Source organism: Dendrobium catenatum, unplaced genomic scaffold (genome assembly GCF_001605985.2).
Source record: "Dendrobium catenatum unplaced genomic scaffold, ASM160598v2 fragScaff_scaffold_85, whole genome shotgun sequence".
Taxonomy (NCBI): Eukaryota; Viridiplantae; Streptophyta; class Magnoliopsida; order Asparagales; family Orchidaceae; genus Dendrobium; species Dendrobium catenatum.
In genome coordinates, this window is record NW_021318547.1 from 435,565 (window position 1) to 453,149 (window position 17,585).

The window sequence follows — 17,585 nt, forward strand, 5'->3', positions numbered from 1 at the left end:
GCAACTTCTATGGCCCTGGCCATAGCTTGGTCCTGATAAGTGAATATTGTTGTTGGATATTTATTACCCATTATTCGTACAAATATTTTAAACAACCATATAAAACTTTCAATTGTTTCTTCTGATAAAAAAGCAACCCCAAACAAAATATTCTACCAATGATTGTTAACACCAACAAATGGCGCACAAACAAAATTATACTTGTTCAGCCTGTAACTAGTATCAAAAATCAACACATCTTCAAAACATTCATAATCTATCCTGCTTCTGCCATCAACCCAGAAAAAATTAACAATCTATCATGATCATCATATTGAGCATCCCATACGAACATGTGGTCCTCAACTTGTCGATCTTTAAATAATTGAATCAAAGAATTAGTGTCACCAATTTCAATCCTTGCCCTTTTCTCCTTCTGAATAAAATTGTAGGCATCCCTCTTAGAGAATTCGACATTCTCACATCCACCAACTTCCTCTACAAGGTAGGCATATGCATCAACGGTTCTAATCCCTGCATCTGTCATCGATTTTAGGACGGAAGCTTTTTCCTCAACAACATTCCTACATGATCTCAAAAGGTGTCGGTCGGCTGGGCTAGCTAATTCATGATTGTGGGATTCAATAAATCTTTTGACATGCCAGTAACCATTTTCATCTATGACAAACCTCACCATGGCTGGACAACCAGTTCTGACATTTGATCTAGTGAATCTCTTTCTTGAATTAAGATCATTACTTTTCTTGAAACCAGCTTTTGAACAAACAAAGTCCTTCGATTTTATCTTTCTAGAATTTGGCCAAAAACTGTGATGATCCTTTCGCTAAAGCCATTATCGTGAGCATCAGTGCAAAAATATTCATATGCTTTTGTCTCATCTTTATAAACAGCCTGAAATGTTAAAGCGCAACTAAAGCACAAGTAAAGCGCAAGTAAAGCGCAAGTAAAAGCGCAAGTAAAGCACAAGTAAAGCGCAAGTAAATATCAAACCAAGTTCAATTTTTTTATTTATCATCTTCATCCTAAAATCAATAATGAAAGCTAAGTAACAACATTAGAGTTTTTTTTACTGTTCCGACAAAAAAAAATTATTCTGCCTAAAAATTGCAAAATCTAAGATCCTAAGACTCTAATGAGCTGAAACCTACGCCTTTTTTCTGTGGCGATGAGATTAAAACTAACTGTTTACAACTTTCTAACTCGTTTTTCCAAGAAACTTACCGATATGCTGAAACCAGAGGAATTTCCGGATAAGTTAGGTTCTGATTCCAATTCATGCACCAGCCCTTCTGATTCATGCATCCTTTCCGATTCATGCACTCCCTCTTCCATGCCCTCTTCCACCTCCCTCTTCACTGAGCAGTCCATTTCTTCTCTGCAATTTTCTGGCTCGTTTTTTCTTCTACAGCAGTAGATATTTACGTCTTTCGCGGGTATCAAATTGCAAAAAAAGGGCGGCAAATGCTTAAAAGTTCAAATAAACTGAGTTATCGGGTCGGGTCGCTCATTCTGACAAGACATAAAGCAAAGATATTAAATTAAAAAAACGCCTAACATATGTCATCTTTCTATTGGCTACCGAATGCAGAGATGGGTTCGGTCACCTGACCCAATAATTTGCCCATACAAGGAGGGCATGAGGCATAATCGACATGACACTCGGAAATTTGATGGCTTACTTCTTAAGATTCGTGATTCTATAACAAATACAATAAAGGGGTTCCTACCAAAATAAGTTGAGACTAATATTGAAGCCAATGCTGACAGTGATAGCCTAACTATCATCCAAACAAAAAGAGAGAAAACAATTTCAACTCCCTTAAAGAAATATGAAACAATCTAGTGGAAATATAAAGTAGGCTTCTCTCCCAAATATAGTGTATGCTTCCTTCTCACTAGAAACTGAGCTGAGGTGGTCTGCCTTGAAGAGTCTCACTTCTTATACCTCTGCTTCACCTAATAGCTATAAACGTGACTACGTGAGAACTTTGCTCATAAATTTATATTAAATAATTTCACTCCCCTCAATTTCGATTCAATCATTGGATGATAGGAAATTAGAAGTAAAATAAGGATCTAGATAAGATAATTTGAGTAGAGATAATGCACAAAAAGTTCTCATAAAATAAAACTGATAGATCATATTATGCTCACAGCATGAATGAATGAAAAAATAGGATACATAAAAATTTGATCCTACGAAAACAGATTAAGACTAATAATGAAGCTAATGATGACAGTTATTGTCTAATTATCATCTAAAAATAAAGAGGATAAATTATTTTAACTACTTCAATGAAAGATGAATCAAACAGGGTAGAAAGGGAAAGAAGGTTTCTCTCTATGAAATGTAATGTAGGTTTTCTTCTCATTTGAAACGATATTGCCATCTAAGTTAGATAAGCTATTTCTAATATACATACAATAAAAACAACAATAAGTCTTTATCGTACTACGTGGAATCGGATATATGAATCTTTTTTCTTCATTGTGACCAACGAAAAGCTAAATTCTCATTTAAATCTAATTTTTTTAGAAAAAAAAATATATATATTTTTTAAATGATTTACAACCAAATTTTTTAGATATACCTCTATCTTTCTTAACAAAAACCTTTATCCTATTTCTAATTTACAAGTAAATACCAAATTTAAAGGGTTAGATGGTTTTGTCACATAAAACATCGGCCTTTTGATGACCCACTTAGGAGAGTAGATATATTACATTTGACCTATGTTAAGAGAGGTATATGTAGACTTAAATAAACTTATTTAGAAAATATTAAAAATGACCTTTTTTATTATATTTAAATGAGAATTTGACTCTTAACATGACATAATAGAAAAAAAGGATTCATGTAGCTGACCCAACAGTGCTATAAAGGCTTTGTTGTTGTAGTAAATACACTAGCTTTCATTGATTTGAAAATTCCTTAGAGCAAGCCGTAATCAGCAGGTTATGACCAAAACAAGTTATAAATGATGAGGAAGAATGGCGGGAATGCCTTACTTCAGAGCATTTCAGAGCGAAGGAAATTATCAAATTAGACAGAGAATGAAGAACTGCCATGGATGACCTGAAAAGAAGATTAGCATAAAAAAGAAAAATAGCAGAACTTGCAGAGTAAAGCTTTGTTCTCATTTTGCAATCGTTATTGTAGCACACTACAGATTGTATATATAGAGCATTGGTTGTACACGTGTATGCTTTGATTTGGTTAGTTATAGATGAACGGCTGGATCACTTCTGGGCCGTTTCTGATAAAGGTAGCTGGGTCGTTTCTGATAAAGTTGCTATGGTAGTGGAAGCTGTCTTTACCCCCTCGCAAATGGACGGTTCTGGCTGAACTGTCAATTTGGCTCGCAGTAGATGAAATCTAGACGTGGATAGAGGTTTTGTAAGCACATCAGCTAGTTGATTTTGCGTAGCAATGGGAGCAACGGTGATGGCCTGATTCTGAATGTGGTCCCGGATAAAATGTTGGTCGATCTCTATGTGTTTCGTGCGAGAGTGAAACACGGGATTGTTGGCAAGGGCAATAGCTGAGGTATTATCGCAGAAGATAGTTGTAGGACCTGGAAGAGTGATACCGAAGTCTTGAAGCAGTCTCCGTAGCCATAGAACATCAGTCGTGGCAGCGGCTAAGGCCCTGTATTCTGCTTCAGTTGAGGACCTAGCAACAGTGTGTTGCTTTTTGACGCACCAGGAGACCATAGTGTGTCCCAAAAATGAACAGTATCCCGTGGTGGACCGGCGAGACAGGGTGTCACTTGCCCAGTCGGCATCGGAGAAGGAGATCAGGTGCAGAGGTCCGGGAATTATGGGAATGTCATGAGTTGAAGTGCCACGAATGTAGCGAAGAGTGCGTTTGAGAAGATGATAGTGGGGAGTTTGAGGATCATGCATATGTTGGCATAGAACATTGACTGGATAAGCAAGATCGGGTTTGGTTATTGTAAGATATTGTAGAGCTCCAGTTAACTGTCGGTAGATGTGTGGATCAAACAGTGTTGAGTCCGTGAACTCAGTGAGAATGGGTTTGGTGGAGAGTGGGTTGGATGGTGGTTTGCAGTGGGAAAGCCCAGCTCTAAGAAGGAGAGAGTTAGCGTAGGAGGATTGATTAAGAAAGAGACCGTGAGGAAGTTTGTGAATTTGAATGCCTAGAAATGTGTGAGCTGAGCCAAGGTGTTTCATGGTGAATTTTTGATCAAGGCTTTGGGTGAGCTGGGAAATGGCGGTGGGGTTGTTGCCGGTGAGCAGAATGTCATTGACATAGATGATGAGAAACATTTGAGTGTCATTTTGAGTGAAGGTGAGAAGAGAGTGGTCTGAGTTACTATGTTTGAAACCGAGAGCTAGAAGGTAGGAGGAGAAAGTGTTGAACCATTGCCTTGGGGCCTGCTTGAGGCCGTAGATGGCTTTATGTAAGAGACAGACATGGTTCGGTTGAGAAGGACTTTCGAACCCATGCGGTTGTTTCATGTACACAGTCTCGGTGAGATTGCCATGAAGAAAGGCATTCGCGACATCCAATTGATGAATGTGCCAATGATGTTGGACGGCAATAGTGAGGAAGACTCGTATAGTGGTGATTTTGGCGACGGGACTGAACGTCTCATTGTATTCAATGCCAAATTCTTGGCGGTAGCCTTGGGCTACAAGACGTGCTTTGTGACGAGCAAGTGTGCCGTCTGAGTGGTATTTGGTGCGATAAGTCCAGCAGCAGCCGAGCGGAGTAATGTGAGGAGGGGATGGAACTAGTGTCCAGGTCCCCTGGTTTTGGAGAGCGGCAAATTCCAGAGCCATAGCTGCTTGTCAGTGCGGGAGCTTCTGAGCTTCGGCTAAGTTTGTGGGTTCGGGTGAGCTGGGTGAGGTGGTCGGGGTAGTTATGTGGGAGAGATCGAGTAGTTTCTTGGGTTTTAGAGAGCCGGTTTGGAAGCGGGTTCTCATGGGGTGGGTGGAGGTAACGGGTGGTTGTATGATGGGATCAGGTGGACTGTAGGGAGCTGAGGTAGTTATGGGGTTGGGTGATGAGGTTGGCGCCGTAGCTGTAGTTGGAGGTGTAGATGGTGGGGAAGGATTGGGTGTAGGTTGGATTGGTGTGTTGGTGGTAGGCAGATAGGAGATGGGAGTTAATAAATGGGGATTGAGATGTTGGATAGTAGGTTGGTTGGACGTGGAGGATTGGTGGATGGTTTGGGAGTAGGGAAAATGTGACTCGTCAAAGATCACATGACAGGAGATGATGATTTTGCCTGTGATAGGATTCAGACATTTGTAGCCTTTGTAGGAGTCCAGGTATCCGAGGAAGATACGAGTGGCTTTGGGTTCCAATTTGTGGCGTTGGGAGGGATGTTTCCATGGGTAGCAGGCACAACCAAAGGTGCACAGGAGTGAGTAGTTTGGTAGTTGATCGGTAAGGATTTGGAGAGGTGAGACGTTGTTTGTGGTGACTGAGGGTAAGCGGTTGATGATGTAGGTGGCTGTAAGTGCCGCATCAGGCCAGAATATGGGTGGAAGGCTAGCGGTGTGAAGCAAAGCGCGCATTGTTTCCACGATGTGCCGGTGTTTCCGCTCGGCGGTGCCGTTCTGCTCAGGGGTATAGGGACATGAAACTTGATGCTGTATACCGTGGGTTTGAAGAAAATGTTTAAGTTCCCTGTTGAGAAATTCGGAGCCCCCGTCTGTGCGTAAGCGCTTGATTTTATGAGACAGTTGGTTTTCAATAAGGGCTTTGAATTTGTAACTTCATTTTTGTAGTTCATAGGAAACAGCCAGGTGAACTTAGAAAACTCATCAACAAAGAGCAAGTAGTATTTAAATCCCTGTTGTGATACAACCGGGGAAGGTCCCCATACATCTGAGTGCAGAAGTTGAAGGGGAGAAGATACATGAGTTGTAGATCTAGTAAAAACTAACTTATGGCCTTTGGAGACCTTACAAGCAGAGCAAGTGAAAACAGATGTAGGAATGAGGAGATGTTGTTGTTGAGTGGAGATTGTGCGAAGCACTTGATGATGAGTGTGGCCCAGACGATTATGCCATAATAGTGTGTTTGTTGAAATGGCAGAGAGAGCACTGGATGAAGCACTTGATGAGGCAGAGGGTAGTTTAATTCTATAGAGCCCATTTCGGCATGGTCCCTGAAGAAGTATTTGGCGAGTCTTGAGGTCGTGGATGATGAAGCCAGACGAGGAGAAAGAGATAGAGATGTTATTGTCGGACGTAAGAGTAGAAACAGATAGAAGGTTGTGTTTGAGATTAGGAACGTGATGTATAGATGAGAGGGATAACTTACGATTTGGCGTGGGAAGGATACCTGCACCTGAATGAGCTATTGAAAGCGCTTCTCCGTTGCCGACTGTGACGTTGTCCGATCCGAGATAGTTCGTGGGATGTTGTAGATTGTCCAGATGTGGTGTGAGGTGCGAGGTGGCACCCGAGTCGATGTACCAGTCGTTGGAAGCTGCTGAAGTATCGGCGACGAGAGCTTTGGTGGTGGTAGACGTTGGTGAAGTTGGAACGTAGTTGGCATTGAATCGATGCCAACATTGGGAAGCTGTGTGTCCTCGTTTGGAACAGATCTGACATACGGTAGGAGTGGTGGTAGATGTTCTATTGCCACTATTTAGCGGGGTGCGTCCTCTTCCTCTCCGGCCACGCCAGCGATATGTGTACAGAGCTGCGTGTGAATTCACGAAGTTCTGTTCACGCAGTAGCTCAGCGGCCAGATTGATCTCTTCGCTTAGAAGAAGCGAATATAGATTTTCAAGACTGAGAGGAGAGAGCTTCGTGCGGATGGAGGTCTTGAATGCTTGGTAGGAGGGTGGGAGGCCGTTCAATGTATACATTATGATATCTTCACTCTCTATCTTGGATCCGGCGGCGGCGATATTGTCCACCAGGGTCTTGATGTTAGTCAGGTACTGTTGCATTGTAAGATCCTTCATAGATATATTGTGTAATTCATTTTTCAATTGAATCACACGTGATCTGTTGGATGTCTGAAGACGAAGCGCGAGAGTCGACCAGATCTCTGCGCATCTTTCTAGATGAAGAACATATGGAAGGATTGAGGCTGTGATGGTGGAGCATATGGCTGCGGCTAAGTTTTGATCGGCAACTTTCCATTGGGTATAGGCTGGATTTATGATGGTGGAGTTGTCTGGCTGAAGGAGAAGACGCTGTGGGGTGATGAAGTTGGGATCTAGGTGATCTCCGAATCCATTAGCCTTTAAAAGCTTAAGGATCTGTGATTTCCACAGTGGGTAGTTGTCGTTTGATAGAGGCAGGGGAACGATGGTTTTAATGTTTGCTAAAACTAGTTTGAGAGCAGCGGTGATGGGTAAGGGTTCAGGAATCTTTTCTGTATTTGCCTCCTGTTGACCCCTATACATCAAAACACGCGAGAAAAGACTCAAACAGATAATGTCGTTGTGATCAGGACGTTGAATTCTGCAAAGTCGAGGCTCCTCATAGTCAAAACGTATGAGATTGGTCAAAAGAAATGACGAGCCCACACCTCCGCTACCGACGAGGAGGAAGAAGATTGTGCCATTAGGATCAAATGTAGCTGAGAAGAGCTCCTGCTCTGATACCATGAAGAACTGCCATGGATGACCTGAAAAGAAGATTAGCATAGAAAAGGAAAATAGCAGAACACGCAGAGTAAAGCTTTGTTCTCATTTTGCCATCGTTACTGTAGCACATTACCAATTGTATATATAGAGCATTGGTTGTACACGTGTATGCTTTGATTTGGTTAGTTATATATGAACGACTGGATCACTTCTGGGCCGTTTCTGATAAAGGTAGCTGGGTCGTTTCTGATAAAGTTGCTGTGGTAGTGGAAGCTGTCTTTAGAGAGAATTCATAAACAGAAATTTAATTGAGATATATTCCAACTCTTCCAACGAACAGAGAACAAGAAATAATATTGGAAATTCAATAGTGAAAGCTAGGAGACTATCCGAAATCCGAATCACATGGAAACCAAAAATTGACTGAACGATACAATATATGTAGTTGCAGGGATTCAGGGAACCTATGCAGATTTTTTGGTCTCTGTTGCTTTCTGGTCTTCCTCTTGCTTCTTCTTCAAAGATGGAGAAGGCCTGACCACAATGCTCCTTTTCCATTTTTTGTCAAGCTTCCTTGATAGCCTTTTATTTATTCCTTGTTCAATCTCCCTCTCCCTTTTGATAGTAAGCATCCGAGCAACCTTGATTCAGGAAAAGCCATAGCCGTCAGAATATGATGTGGAGCATAAACAATGATTAATGCTCTGTATGTTATGCAAACAAGCATTAAAAGCAAAAAAGGTTGACTAGTTCAACTTGTAAACAGAACACTTCAAATCATCTGACATTAGTTCATAAATCATATTTTCTACGGGATGAAAGTCTTCAACGATTGAGCATCAGAAACTCGCATTGGTTTTTTTACAAAAGAACTGATTTGATTTTTTTGGAGTAAACTAATTAAAACAAATTATCCTATTTTGCATTGATTACTAAACCCGCAATAGAATAATAATACAATCATAAAAAGAGTATTAAAGGTCTTTCCATGATTGTGACGTTAAAGAACAAATATGGAAAGGTACTTTAAAATTAGTTTAAATACAGTCGTGCAACTGGCATCAAAAAGGTGAGCAAACTATGATATATTGGAAACAATGCAACACATTCATATCATTGATCTCTAGCATGATTTGCATTGTATGGCTCAACAAGGACCATCCTAAAGAAAGCATTAGCTATCACATTATACATTTTATCTCACAGTGAATTGACAAGGGAACCATGCAAGCAATTCCAGCATTCGACTGAAACTATTAGTATATTCTTTATTTTTGAAGACTCTAGCATGATTGTCCATTGAAGTTGTGAAGATCTTAGATCCTAGTTTTTGCAACACGCCAAAAAATAAACCTCACGACAGTCCATGCATAGGATTGCATTATTTGAAGGTATCCTCTATAAGTTTCGTTTTGCATGTTATGAAACTTACCCAAAAGCTTAATCATGCCTTGTGCATTGCAGCAATTTACGTAGCCCATGTAGATGCACATCTTGCTAAGAGTTAAGAAGTAGCATATACAAGTCATTCTTTATGATCAACACAAAATTTAATGGCAGTGTGTAACTTCAATGAGTTTTAGGCTTCGTATGGGATGGCTTTTTTGTTGTTTCTTAAAGCAGTTTTTTAGTACAAAAATTAAAATTTTTATACTAAAAAACTACTTTTAGAAGCAACAAGAAAGTCGTCCCAAAAGAAACCTTAATCTTCAATGTATTGAGCTGGAAAGAAAGGGCAGCAGTCATATCTTCAAATTTGTCACCCAATACCATCAAAACAACCTTCAAATTTGTCACCCAATACCATCAAAACAACTTTCGAATGTAACCTCTTAATTAGTAGATGCTATTACAAAGGTCAACAATAATTTCTTTTTTTACTTTTTTTTTTTGTGCATATAATTTAATTGATGTTTACTTTTAAAGAGGATCTTGCAGATATTTGATATCCGATGCCATGTGGATTCCTAAAATCATTCCCTGATAAAAATATAACACTCATTATTTCCAAAAAGAAAATCAGGTGATATAATTTAGGAGATAGGAGACATTTATTTACTAAGAATACTCTGCCTTCGCAATTTAATTAATAAATAGGCTGGGGTATAAAAAATATGGGTCATTAAACGTGATAAACCTACATGCAATTGTTAAAAACAAGGTAAGACTGTCACGGGAGCAATGGCATTACACAACAGTTTATGCCTTAATTCATTTCGACATGTCACAAAGTTTAATCTTGTGAAATTGATCGTGCCTACATGTTACCTAAAAAATGAATATCAATTGGTCTAACAATTATAGATCTTGAGAAATTGATGAGGAATTTCATGGAGGGATGTTGAAAGTGTTGAGGAAATTATCAAATTACATCACATTATGATGTTACATTTTTTTATTTGAAGTTGGTGGTTTATGATTGATAGATGTATCTTGAAATAACTCTCTTGATGTTGATTGACAAAAAAAAAGACTTCTTTTAAGAAACAGTATCAATATATCTTTGTAAACAATGATGTGTTGCTTTTGTGGGGAAATGTTCAAGGGACAATATGACTCAATATTTTCTGTTTATTAGTACTAATAAATAGATTGATTGTGCTCCAATATAAAGGTCATATGCATCATTTGATCACATATAGCGGCAAACAGCCATCTAACTGTTGAATTTTCGGACATTGGAGCTAGTCATTGACTACTTCAGTTATAATAGCTTCAAACAACTTCTCTTTATTTCCAAATATTTTAGTATTTTTCTCCTGTATGATTGACTTTAAAAAATCAGTTCAATCAAATACATTCAACAGCTAATTAAATCTATTTTAAACAAGTTTGTTCGGCTAACAGTCTTGATTCTCAACAAACATGTCCAAAACAGTGTTTTTGATTGTCAACAAATCCCATACCAATGGCCACCACCATCCTTTCTCTATTAATGGTCTTCACCTCCCATTGTGGCTGGTATTAGGGTAACTAGGGCTGCCTTTGATCAACGTAGATACAAATATATGACTTACTTTTACACAAATATAAATAAGAGGATAGATTTTTAGATGGGTCCGTCTCTGATCAAGGTAGGCACAATTAAATGACTCACTTTATCACCTGAAGAGCACATTAAGAGGGATTACCATGCTTTAAATAGTTAGAAGTATGCAAATGACATCCATAAGAAAAAGTTAGCAGGTATAATAATATTGTAGTTTGGCATGGCAAAAATTCAAGTGATGCTCTTGTCAAATACCATCGCAGTCATCTCAGTCGTCCCTTCCCACTTGATCCTATGGCCAGCATGGGATCAGTAGGAGGCTCACATGAATCACTCCAATCTCCTCCTTCCATATTTGGGTGGTTGATTTAGGAAGGATTATATTAGTTCAATTATGAATTATTTTGTAATTATTTGTTTCCTTAATAGTAGGACTAAAAAAATCCATGGGACTACAAACTGCAATGAGAAGATGGCATATTGGATAGATGCATCGAGAGCTAGGATTAAGTATATACTATAAGCAAGCTAATTAGAAGATGTGCACATTTCCAAATCTCATGTAGACGTGCTTTGATCCTTGCAAAGACATGTTGGAGAAAATGTGTTGAGGGCTAAGATGGAGTATTCACTGATGCATCGTTTATAACCTACCAGGAGAAGTGTCCATTTTTGGGGGTTCTGATTCTCAGCGTAATCCTAATGGTGCATTACATAGGTGTAACTCTCTTGATCTCGTGTGACAGAAGTGTGGAAATTAAAAACAATGAAAGTGCAAAAATGATAAGTAAAAAAATAAAAAATAAGAGAAATAAAAAGTAACCGAGGCAAATAAATAAATATAGTACATTGATATTAAATTATTAACTAAACAAGTTGTATTAAAAAAAATAAATTTAACAATATAAGATGCACCACCAAGCATATTAAACCTTTAACAAGTTATTTGTTTAACACTAAACAAGTTACGAAATTAACATGTTGGATTGCATTTAAATTTGATTTATTTAATCACCGAACTTTTAAAAAAAAATTAAACTTGTCCAATTACCAACATGAATGAACTTGAGTGAATATTAATTGTGTCTAGTTCAAGTTATTTATTAAGTGCATTGGTTCAATTGCATTCCTAAGGTCAAGGTTTAAACCTTCGATTACATTGATGAGCCAACCATCTTTAGTAAGTCATTCTTTGAGGGTGGTCATATATGATTATAGATTCAAATTCTAATGTAGTTTCTCATTATTTTAGGTGGCATCAAAATTCTCGACACTTGAGCTAGGTATCCCAAGCTCAATAGGGATGATTACTTTAGTGCCAAAGCATGAGTGTTTCCTAGTGGGAGTTTGTACAATTGTGTAGTAGGCATAAAGAGCATGATGTAACTACTCGACCCATTGCCCCTGAGTCTTTTCCAAGCGTGTTTGGAGCCCTCTTAATATTGTGGTTGGTAGCTTCAACTTTTATGTATGTTGAAGGATGCACTATTGTCATGCATGTGGCTTACGGAAATTCATGCCCAACTATTCAAGAGAGTTTATGACTTGAGGTCAACTTTTTGAAAGGCATATTAGATTGCATTTAAGATATTATCCAAAAAAAATCATCATCATTTTGCGAGGAATATGATCGGACATGAAATGTAGGACTTACGACATTGCCCTATAGGCAAAGCAACCCGCTCCAAAAACATCACGCAAAAATAAGTTTGATTTACTACTTAAAAGAGTGAAATTTTTTTAAATAGTTGTCTGTTTTTCAAGGAATTGCACGATTCTAAAAGGAGGGTAAAATTGATTTATTTGTGCATAATAATCTCTTGAAACTCTAAATCTATGCAACAAAATATAAACCCTAAATACCCTTCACTCGTGTATCAAAACATTTTTAACTCTATTAAAAAATACCTTTTTAACTCTATTAAAAAATACCTTTTTAACTCTATAAATCGAGCCTTAACCTAATAGTTGATCCCTACTCCTAAACTGATGCTTATTTCTTGAAAAAATAGCACCAATGTATTTCCATTTGACTCTTATATAAATCTATAATTACCCTTTTGACCCTTTATAAAATAAATGAAATAGAATTTTCTCGTTATACATGTATGTATAAAATTTTTTTGAACTGTCCCAAAACTCAACTCTGGCCCCACCATCATTCAAAAAAGAATGGAGAACATAAAAATAAATTAGAAAATTTAATAAAAAGAAAATAGAAGCTAATTTTTCCATGAAATTAGCATCAAAAGCAAGGAATTTGAAAACATTGCTGAACATCAAGGGCAAATTGTGTTTAAAATGTGCTTGGCAGATCAAGGTACTAGAACTCAAATTCAAACTCTGGTAAATTCAAGAAAGTTTGTTATTTTTGTTCTCCATTGATGCAGTAATTCTATCCATTCCTTACGTAGATGATTTCATGTTTTTATTGGTTTTTCAGTGGTTAATTTTCTTTCGCAAGCCTTAAACTGTCTATTTTAGATATTTATTATAAATTTAACATTGCCGTTTAAGAAAATATTAAATGTTTAATAAAGGTGTATTACAACCTAAAATATCATCCAGAAACCTAAAAACACATTAATAAACAAATTTTCATATAATTTCCATGCAATATATTTCTAATAAATAAGCATGACACAACATCCAAAAATATATTTTTTGCAATTTTATCCAAATTTTACTATTTTACCAAATTTTAATCTAAATTAAAATCAGCAATAAAGTGAAAGTAACAAGAGTTGAATTCTTATGCTTAGCTTAATTTTATTATCAGCAGCATTGTAACATCCAGGGCATTTACGGCGTATTGTATTCAATCACAATTTTGCAACTTGTACACTATCATCACTCATTGCATCTTACGAATGGCATGTTCATAAATGCCATACCAATGATTGTAACCATGTTTGCATATTTGATGGAACGCAATGACCTTCTGTATTCTTAGGTGGCTAAATGACATATAATTTTACTTTAATTACCATCAACTGTGTAAATTTCACAAAATTAGAAGTGCTAAGAATAGGTTGGTAAGCATTGCCAAAAGAGCTTAGCAAAGCATAGACTATGATGTTGAACGATTAGGCGGTTATCCTAAGACTACATGGGATGAAATGAAACGTATGCTTAAACATGAGTGTCCTGCAACTTGTTACAGGACATGATTGTTTGATCAAGTAAGAAACCTTAGGCAAGAAACTGTTAGACCGGTTCAGCTAGTTCATACAGGACCGACTTAAAGACGAAACAGGCGGAAGTTCCACCTCCTGTACGCACGATCCGATCGCCCCGGCATGAGAGAGCTATTTAGGAAGGATTTTTGAGGGAATTATAGGGGAAATTTCAAAGCAGGGGTTGTTTAGAGATTTCCTTTTGAAGTGTATGCATTAAATAATTTGTTTACCTAGGATTAGGGCATCTTGAATTGGGCTTAAATTTGAGATCTCTTAGGTTTAGGTTTTTGGGCTCTAGTGGCATCTAAAGATTTGGGAGAGGTAGATCCTCCTCTCAAATAGGAGATCAAATATATCTTGTAATTTTTCTTCCGTTAGTTTGATTATGGCTGTAAAATTACTATTTTTCTTGTTTCTTTCCTTTGGATTTTTGGATCGTTCTCATTGTTTTTATCAAGATAGTTAGGTTTTACATGAGAATTCCAAGTATTTCCTAACAAATTGGTATCAGAGCAATTTTTAGGGTTGAAATAGAAGTCTTCCTCGCTGAATTTTGTTGCATTTTGTATCTGATATTGTTGTTTTTGCTAATATGAGGGCAAAATTCGCGTCAAACTTGTTGCTCTTTGCTATTGGAGCCTAAATCCAGGTTCCCATGGCATAAAAAAAAAGTAGAAGTGTTGAAAGGATAGATCGGATAATTGAAAACTGAAATTTCAGATCTGCACACTCAACTTTCATATGTCAAAAGTTAAATTTCCGCTATCCACAAGAAGATGGATGGGAATTTTTATAGCCTTGGGGGAGATGTTGAAGAAAGTGCTTGAGGGTCAAACCAAAATATCGCCGTTGGAGGTGAGAGGAGGCGACAACGACCAAGTGGGGAAACCCCTAAGCCAATCAGACGAAGGGAAGATCAAGAGGTGGAGACTTGGAAGAGAGAAGAGAGAATACCTTCCCTAGAGCCTATTCCTAGGGAAGAGTCAGGTAGAGGGTATGGGGAGAGGCGTGAGAAGGTAGGGCAAGAACGAAAGGGTGTTGAATTTGAGAGGAAAGGGGCGGATTTTGAAAGGGAAAGTGGAAATTATGACCGAAGGGTGGATAAATTTAAAAGGAGAGGGTTTATTATGATCCAATGGGTGCTGAATTTGAAAGGAGAATGTGCGAAGTTGATTAAGGTTTGGGTATGAGCATAGAAGGGATAATTAGGACACTTGGGGAGAACCACCTCCTTGGGGAATGGGAAATTATGGAGGGAACAGAGGGAACGGAAGCAATCTAAGGTTTAGGAGAGATGGATCATCCTCTTGAGTAGAGGATCAATTGTATCTTGTTATTTTTCTTCCGTTAGTTTGATTATCGCAGTAAAATTATAATTTTTCTGGATTTTTTTTTTAGATTTGTGGATCCTTCTCGTTGCTTTCATCAAGATAGTTAGGTTTTACATGGGAATTCCAAGTATTTCCTAACAGAAACTCATACGTTTGTCACATAAAATGTGTCAAAAATGTAATCTACCTAGGAATCCTTGAATTATATGATCCAAATTCATCTAAGGCCTTGAGCCAAATATTAGAAAAGAAAGATAAGGATTTATGTAGCCCTCACAGTAGAAAATGCTTGTCATAATTCCATTTGGAAAACCCCCATCATAGGTTCATTCTGCCACATACCATTGTTTTCAAAACAATTTTTTTTATTTTCCATTTGGTATGTAATTTCTTTACTAAACACACCAATATTAGGTAACCGAATTAATCCTTGATCCCATTGAAGATGTTGAAGATCACGGCCTTCCTAATGATGAGGAAGGCAAATTTTACAGGATTTCTAAATGCTAGAAAACGGTCCTGATGATACATCTGTAGTTCCCAATATTAACATTGAAATTGCCTCATAATGTTGACCTCGTAGTTTATAACCTAGCATCTTGAATGAGAAATTAGAAATTAGAGCATTGATCATAATAACTATAAACATTAAAAACTCCAACTATTCATAAATTTTTCTCTAATCTCAACCTCTGACGCAAATTACTAAATTAGCACTCTTTTGAATCTAGAAATTTATCCGCAACTCTCCATAAGTAGTTCTATGATCCAACACAAGCTTCAGACCTAAGTAAATCCAAAAAATAACAGCAGATTGTTGTCTGTCCCTAAGCCGGTTGGTTGAGAACTTTGTCCCCGTCGAAGAGTTATTGCATTCCAGAATTAGGATATTTGTAAGTATGATTTGCTTGAGCACTCAACTTCCAAAAAACAGGAGAAAAAACATTCAAAAAGCCATTCAGAAATGGGAACACATAAAACTGTCGCAGCAAAGAATCAATTTACCCATTCACAAAAGAAAAAAAAATACTGCAACGAAAAAATATAATATGGGTCATCTTCCCATGAGAAGAAGAGCGACATGGTCCAAAAGGAATAGATAATAAGAGAGAAATTTACCCTTTTCCGCATGAGACGGAAATCGCTGGATTTGAATTCATTCCTGGCAGACCTCTGAAGCCTGAGCATGAAAAGCTCCCCCTTGAGGTCGATAACCTCCTCGTTTAGCTCCTCCGTCGTCCGACCTCGTAACTCCTTCAATTCCTCTCCCCTCTTCGCAGCCCTAACTAAAATGCGTTCTCCAATCCTACGTAAGGAGGGTGGGCCTAGAGCTTTAGCGGGACAGCACTGGATTCGGATCCCGTTGAACGAAGAGATTAGAGATGGAAGAGAAAATACTTTTCTGTTTGACGAAGATATTGAAGGGTAGTACGGCGAGAGGTGAAGACGATGGGAGGAAGGAAACGAGAGGCCTAGCGCCATCTTCTTCGTCCCCGCTGCTTTCTTTGCGAGCAGAGTAAGCCGTTGTAGGATGGATGCACACCTTTGGATAAGGATAATTGAAAAGTACTGCACATTAGGAAGATGCTGGGAGTTGGAGGGATCCCTTCGTGGCAAAATCAAGCCCGTTCTTAAAAGAAAAACAACAAGCTATTTATTTTTAAAAAAACATCAAAAAAATTATTTAAAATTAGGGATTTACATACATATCAATTTATTTCATATTATATATATATATATATATATATAACATTCAAAATATTAATATTATATGCCTATCTTTCATAGAATAAATTTAAGTGTATGAAATGAAATATTAAAATTTATAGAATGATATGAATGATAGAAATGAATTATAGGAGTTGTATATTTGATATTAAAATTTTATATAGGTGGTAGGTATGTAATATTAATATATTGGATGTTAGATATATAAATAGCATGAAATAAAATGATATGTATGTAAATTTTCCTTAACTAATTCCCTTTTGGATTATATAACTATTTATTGAAGTTTGTGATGGTTGAAATTAGTTCGAATCTAATTCTAACATTTATTTAAATCTAGTTCGAATATTTATTTATGAATATGTCAGGTCCAGCGGGACCGTTATGCCTTTGCATCAGTCTAGTGATGACTTCCACAATGAGCTCCATGCTATAAGTCTAGGTAAAAGTCAAGTCCCAATAACCTATTTTAGGAATGAACAAGTCATGAAAAGGTTCATATTTAGCCAAATCATTTTAGTTGAGGTATGTAACGCCTCAAAATCAAATTTGAAAGAATACACAACTCTCCTTGACCTATTGGTTGAGAGCTTAGGCTTCCAACTAAGAGGTTCAGGGTTCGAGTCTATGTGTATGCGTTGTGTGTGTGAGTTTGCCTTAAATGGCCTAAATGTCCAAAAAAAAATTTGAAAGAATTATCCATTTATCATTTTAAGAATATACTAGATCTTCTATAACTTTTCAATATCAATAATAACTAGTGAAAGTAATTAAAATC

At 37.4% G+C, this 17,585-nt stretch overlaps 2 protein-coding genes across 2 annotated transcripts; both read right to left on the bottom strand.

The window, feature by feature from the left end:
- Positions 1-256: 256 nt before the first annotated feature.
- On the bottom strand, positions 257-1,368 carry LOC110094226 (protein FAR1-RELATED SEQUENCE 5-like). The gene is made up of 2 exons (XM_020819404.1): positions 1,222-1,368; positions 257-823 (listed from the first exon to the last, which is right to left on the bottom strand). The coding sequence occupies exons 1-2, from the start codon at positions 1,366-1,368 to the stop codon at positions 257-259; spliced, it is 714 nt and encodes a 237-aa protein (XP_020675063.1).
- A 6,547-nt stretch (positions 1,369-7,915) lies between these two features.
- Positions 7,916-16,655, bottom strand: LOC110094231 (50S ribosomal protein L29, chloroplastic). The gene is made up of 2 exons (XM_020819414.2): positions 16,199-16,655; positions 7,916-8,221 (listed from the first exon to the last, which is right to left on the bottom strand). Exons 1-2 carry the CDS (start codon positions 16,559-16,561, stop codon positions 8,045-8,047), a joined length of 540 nt encoding a protein of 179 aa, XP_020675073.1. The 5' UTR covers positions 16,562-16,655; the 3' UTR covers positions 7,916-8,044.
- Between the last annotated feature and the right edge of the window lie 930 nt (positions 16,656-17,585).

What these genes read in the sequence shown, in the direction of transcription:
- LOC110094226 (XM_020819404.1), bottom strand. Translation starts at nt 1,368, where the DNA reads ATGGACTGCTCAGTGAAGAGGGAGGTGGAAGAGGGCATGGAAGAGGGA. An exon ending in CCTCTGGTTTCAGCATATCG is followed by an intron (nt 824 to 1,221) that starts GTAAGTTTCTTG and finishes TAATGGCTTTAG; the next exon opens with CGAAAGGATCATCACAGTTT.
- LOC110094231 (XM_020819414.2), bottom strand. Translation starts at nt 16,561, where the DNA reads ATGGCGCTAGGCCTCTCGTTTCCTTCCTCCCATCGTCTTCACCTCTCG. An exon ending in TCCGTCTCATGCGGAAAAGG is followed by an intron (nt 8,222 to 16,198) that starts GTAAATTTCTCT and finishes TCCTGAATCAAG; the next exon opens with GTTGCTCGGATGCTTACTAT.